This window comes from Notothenia coriiceps, unplaced genomic scaffold, assembly GCF_000735185.1.
Source record: "Notothenia coriiceps isolate Sejong01 unplaced genomic scaffold, NC01 NC01_scaffold00007523, whole genome shotgun sequence".
Lineage (NCBI taxonomy): Eukaryota > Metazoa > Chordata > Actinopteri > Perciformes > Nototheniidae > Notothenia > Notothenia coriiceps.
In genome coordinates, this window is record NW_011340224.1 from 1 (window position 1) to 5157 (window position 5157).

The 5157-nt window shown below is 41.6% G+C and overlaps 1 protein-coding gene across 1 annotated transcript in view; it reads left to right on the forward strand.

The window, feature by feature from the left end:
* Positions 1-168: 168 nt before the first annotated feature.
* The window catches only part of LOC104944102 (unconventional myosin-X-like), a gene marked incomplete at its 5' end in the record, with an annotated part of 19987 nt that continues 14998 nt past the window's right edge, over positions 169-5157 (forward strand). The window contains 3 exon segments of the mRNA XM_010769579.1: positions 169-183; positions 185-250; positions 2528-2652. Of these exon segments, the coding sequence (XP_010767881.1) occupies positions 169-183; positions 185-250; positions 2528-2652 (206 nt within the window).

Sequence of the window (5157 nt, forward strand, 5' to 3'; positions counted from 1 at the left end):
TTGAGTTCAATCATTTGTACGGCCCTCGAAGGATGTTGTAAAAATTGAAATGGCCCTTGAGAGGAAAAAGGTTCCCCACCCCTGATATGAAGGATACATATTTGGATAGATTAACAGGCATATCTCTGCTCTTTTGATATTAATCCTCCTGTTGTTGATGTGTTTCAGGACTCTCTGCATTCCCCTGATGGCCACACTAAGTGCTTCCAACCCCTTTTTTGTACGCTGCATCAAACCAAACATGGACAAGGTAGGTCATGCAAATTTCAATGCACCAAAAAAAGAGCCAGAAACCCTGCCAGCTTTTGTCAAGGTCAGCGCCTGCAAAGTTAAACCTTCTTGGTGCTATTCATAGCTCCCATCGCTCAGAGCTAATCTTTAGTCATGTAATTGTTTCACTTGAGAAATAGTTTTGCTGCAGATTCTCTCCTGCCTTGGTGCAAATACTCTTATTGCACTTCTTTCAAGGTCTCCTATCATGCAAAATGTACTTTTTGATGTCTTTCATACATAAATATGTGTCCACGGTGTGTAAGGGAACTCACAAAGTCTCAGAAAACAAAACCCTCTCTCTTTTCCTCGTACCCAAATCTCTAAAAACGGGGGTACAACGGAGCTGATTCCAGATTTGCTGCCGATACCACGTAATATCAGAAATGTGGGCTGGTTTTACACCCACGGCCCTATCAGAAACGTTGCTATCAGAAACAATCTGCGACGTGTTTTGGAAGTAATATGGTCTTTGTTTACATTAGCAAGCATCGCTACCACTCAGAGCTAACCTGTACTGGAGAGAGTATGTGCAGGATATAAAAAAAGGAACTCCCCGTGTGGTAAAACCGTAAGAGAAAAAACATTTGAGCTTTGAGTTTCAGAAATAATCCTTGATGTGGTTTTTAACACAATATGGGGTTTAATCACGGCAGCATTTAGAAGAGTATCTGCCGGTAGAATTCTCCTGCACGAGCAGGTATAAGGTCCCCAACTTTTTTCATTTTTTTCTCAATTTTTTGTCATTGACATGTTTTTTATATATCTGAGACTTATATATGCCTAAAAATAGTATAATAGGAGACCTTTAAATAAAAGGGCTGTGTACCAGCACGTTCTTATCACTTTATCCCTTTGCCCAGAAGTCACTGCTGGCCGCTCCAGCTACACAGCTTGGCTGATGCTCGGCTGATCTGGCTGCGTCAGAGGAATGCCAAGATAAGACCACTGTGCTGTTTCTGTGGTGCAGCCAGGGGGACGTTTATTACCTAGGCCTCTACCCCTCCACTACTCTCAACTGCAAACCCTTTCACAATCTGCACTGTTATCCAATTGTCTGATATTAGATCGTTAGCATTTGTTATTTTATGTATCTTGAGGAAAGTGAATTGGCTGCTCAGTAATCCAGCTGCATTAGCTCATGTTATTGTTTGGTATTAATTTACACACAGCAGGGATTGTCCTCTCCTTACCTCCAACCCCCTGTGCGTCATTCCACACCTTCTTGCTCACTTATTAGCATGGAAACTGTCTCCCTCTCTCCCCCGTCCCCTGCTCCCACTGCCTTGAATTTGCTCACCTGGCCTCGGTCGCTCAAGATGGAACAAGCCGTGCCTCCATTAATCCTTCAGAATGACAGGACCGCATGCATGCAAACACTCACACGCATACAATGTGTTTGTGTGATTAACATGCACCCACTCCACTTGGAAAACATTTCTCTGTGGGAAGGGTCAGCTTGTTTTCCCTCAAACAAGTCAACATGCCATACCCCTTTCAGCCGGCTAAATCTTCTGCTAAAGAGTAGAGTTCAGATCTCGGAGGGGTGCACAATTATGTGTGTGTGTGTGTGTGTTTCATTATGAACACATGCAAGCATGCTTTTGTAAACCAGTGTGTCTGTTTCCATGCATAGTAGCATTAGCCTGCAATTAGATTGACACATTTGGGGAATGCTGTCTTCCTGTGTGGGGCTTATCCTTCGTGTGTGTGTGTGCCCTCTGGGTGACAGTGGCCTTCGTGCTGCGTGCAAACAGGCAGGCTGCATAGAGGTGTAGGGCGGCAGACATCATAGATCCTTTATCATCAGTAACACAGAGTTGTGAACAATGCAGTAGATTATTCCAGAAAGGCCTACCCAGTTGGCCTTGCTCAACACTGTTCAGGTTTCTCTCTGGTGGCGTGTGTTTTCCCTGCAGTAACCTGATTGTTAATGTAAAATGATAGCACTCCCCATTGTAATTTACTTTTATGTTCAAGTTTAATGTGACTCAGCAGTAAGAGGATTGAATAGCTTTATGGGCTCAACACTGGAGGATTATATTCAGCTGTCTAGTATCTTCCACTCAAAGATAATCACCTAAACTTCTATTGTGCTGAATCAGGCCTGTATGCACGCAGCTCTCCAATACAAAGCTGAACATAACTTAACCTAGTTATAAAAAGACTGTCAATAATGTCATTATAATTTCAGAAGAATAAATGGCTTTCAAGTGTTTATATATTTTTGATTTTGTTTTGTTGTTTTCATCTACAGAAGGCCAACCGGTTTGATCCTGATGTGGTCCTGAACCAGCTGAGATACTCTGGGATGCTGGAAACTGTGAAGATCCGCAGGGCTGGATTCCCTGTCCGGAGAACTTTTAAGGATTTCGATAGCAGGTCAGAAAAATATGAATTAAAAATGCTGGTAACACTTTATATTAAGGTACACAAATTAACCATCAACTAGTTGTTAATTAACATGCATATTAGCAGTATATTGGCTCTTTAATAGTCATTATAAAACACTTATTAATGCCTTATTCTGCATGACCATATTCTACAAGTAATAAGCCATTAGTTGAGAGTCTTTCCTCAATAACCCTCTAATTAGTGCTTATGTATTGCAAGTAAGGAAGTTGTTGAGTTTTGGTCTTAATATGCTCTGCTCAATATGGGCCTAATAAGGCAGTAGTACCACAAGAATAGTAATTCTACCATAATAACACTTAACAAATTGTGTATAAATAATTCAAAATGTGTTATTTATATCTAAGAATATGTTTTGGGTAGGGCCGGGACTCGATTAAAAAAATTAATCTAATTAATTACAGGCTTTGTAATTAATTAATCGCAATTAATCGCATTTTTAATCGCATATAAATATTTGACCTGAGAACAGTGAAAAGCAATTTTTTTCACATGGATTTTAGTATACCATTGAATAATGACTGAATACATAAGCTTAAGCAACAAAACATTGTTTATTTTTTTCAAGGAGGTTCTTAACCAAGACCAACAGAAAAGTGCAATTTTTGCCATAAAGTGTAGCAATAGCATATTTAGGAATATAGTACATTTCAGAGATTCAGGTAGCCTATAGGTAGGTAGACCTTCTGTAAACTATAACACTTTGTTTTTTGAATCTCTGAAATGTACTATATTCCTAAATATGCTATTGCTACACTTTANACTTACTAACACTACTTTCGGATCCTCGCCCATTTCAGACTCTTCCACTTAGCTGTTGAATGGAGATGCAAGTGAGGAAGGCACTCCAGGTCGGGTGTGTATACGAGGTAGTTTCCTACCACATGTCGGCGTTCCGTAATGGAATATTGTTGTTATTCGTACAAGTACAATAAAGATTTATGTTCCGAGCCACTAGGTGATCGTTGGGGTTACGCGGGGGCCCACCCGTTGGTGACAGATCCTTAGTTGCGTTGAATAAGTACAAGGGACTCCTGAGGCCCGTAAGTGAGGCAATACTTACCAGGATTCTCTTTGCCTGATAGCTTGAGAGTCGGTCCCTCACCGCCGGGAGGTTCGTAGTCTGCTCCGTGTGGACAAAGGTGAGTAGAGAAGTGGCGACACTGTATTTTCGGCCAAGAGTAAGGGCGGTCTCTTAAGGCGCACAAAACTGGGAAAGGACACACAGAAGCCGACGAAAGGAGCGGGACACTAGAGCAGCGGACCAAACAGAGGACCAGGAAGACAGAGGCCACAGTTCGGTCGCAGGACAGAGGTGAGGTAATGGACACGGAGAAATTTTATTTGCAACAAAACTGTGAAAGAAGATTCAGAAACGAAAACCCCAGGTTATAGAGATCCCGCATTGTGGTCCGAAGTCGAGACTTTCGGAACTCGTATCGTCAATCTTTAGTGGAACTAGACGTTAATTCACACATTACAACCCACGAATTACGTTTATCGCATCGCTTCGGTCCTCGACTAACCCCTCCTACGGATTGTGGAGTGGGAATAGTCGGAAGAGTACATTCGTCATCTCTAAAGGAGAGTAAACGTGACTACCGTCTTACGAGGTAAAGTCCCAGGCGGGGTATGCAGTAGTTACGCAGACGGTGCGTATCTCTGTCTTTTTCCTTCTTGTTCAATGCAGACTGTTACCTGTTTATGATTGCCCCTATAACCCGGATTGTTGACATAAACATATGATTTAATGTTCGTTGTTTAGAGTTATTCTAAGGCTTTACCCATTGGGAACTCGGTATGAGATAGAGCACACTGTTGAGATGTCCAATCTGCCTGTTTTACACACTTTTGACCAAGGGGGTTTTGTGTTCAAATGAAGCCCATGATGAAGCCTCATGAGATGAACCCTTTTGCGAACCAATTGGCTGGAAAGCTTCAAAGCTTCATCGGGCTTCCTCTCCCCATCACTAGTTGTACTGTCTCAGTGTGAACATAGATTAAACAGCCAGCCAAACTCTTTTGAGAGCCAGGGAATGAGCAGCCATGCTCCTTTATTGATTTATTTGCAGTCCACTGACATTCAAACAGAGTGAAGCTATACAAAAAGAAGTTACAAAGCACTTAATGATCTCATACATGCAAGTGTAACATACACATATTAACACATAGGACCACTAAGTGTAAACAAGGTAAATATAGCTAATGCTAGCTGTGCAATAAGCATGTGTACAGGCCATGTTTGTATAATAAGAACGGTGCAGGCTAGTATGGCTAACGCCAGCATGTATGCTAACGCTACCGTGTATGCTAACGCTAGCGTGAATGCTAATGCAATTGCTAGCGCGAATGCTAACGCATTTTCTCATTGTGTGTAAACCGTTTAAACTTCTCAAAATGTCATCACATAAACACAATACATGTTACTAATCCTTACAGTGTAAGTGTAAGGCTTACACTTACACACAGTCATTG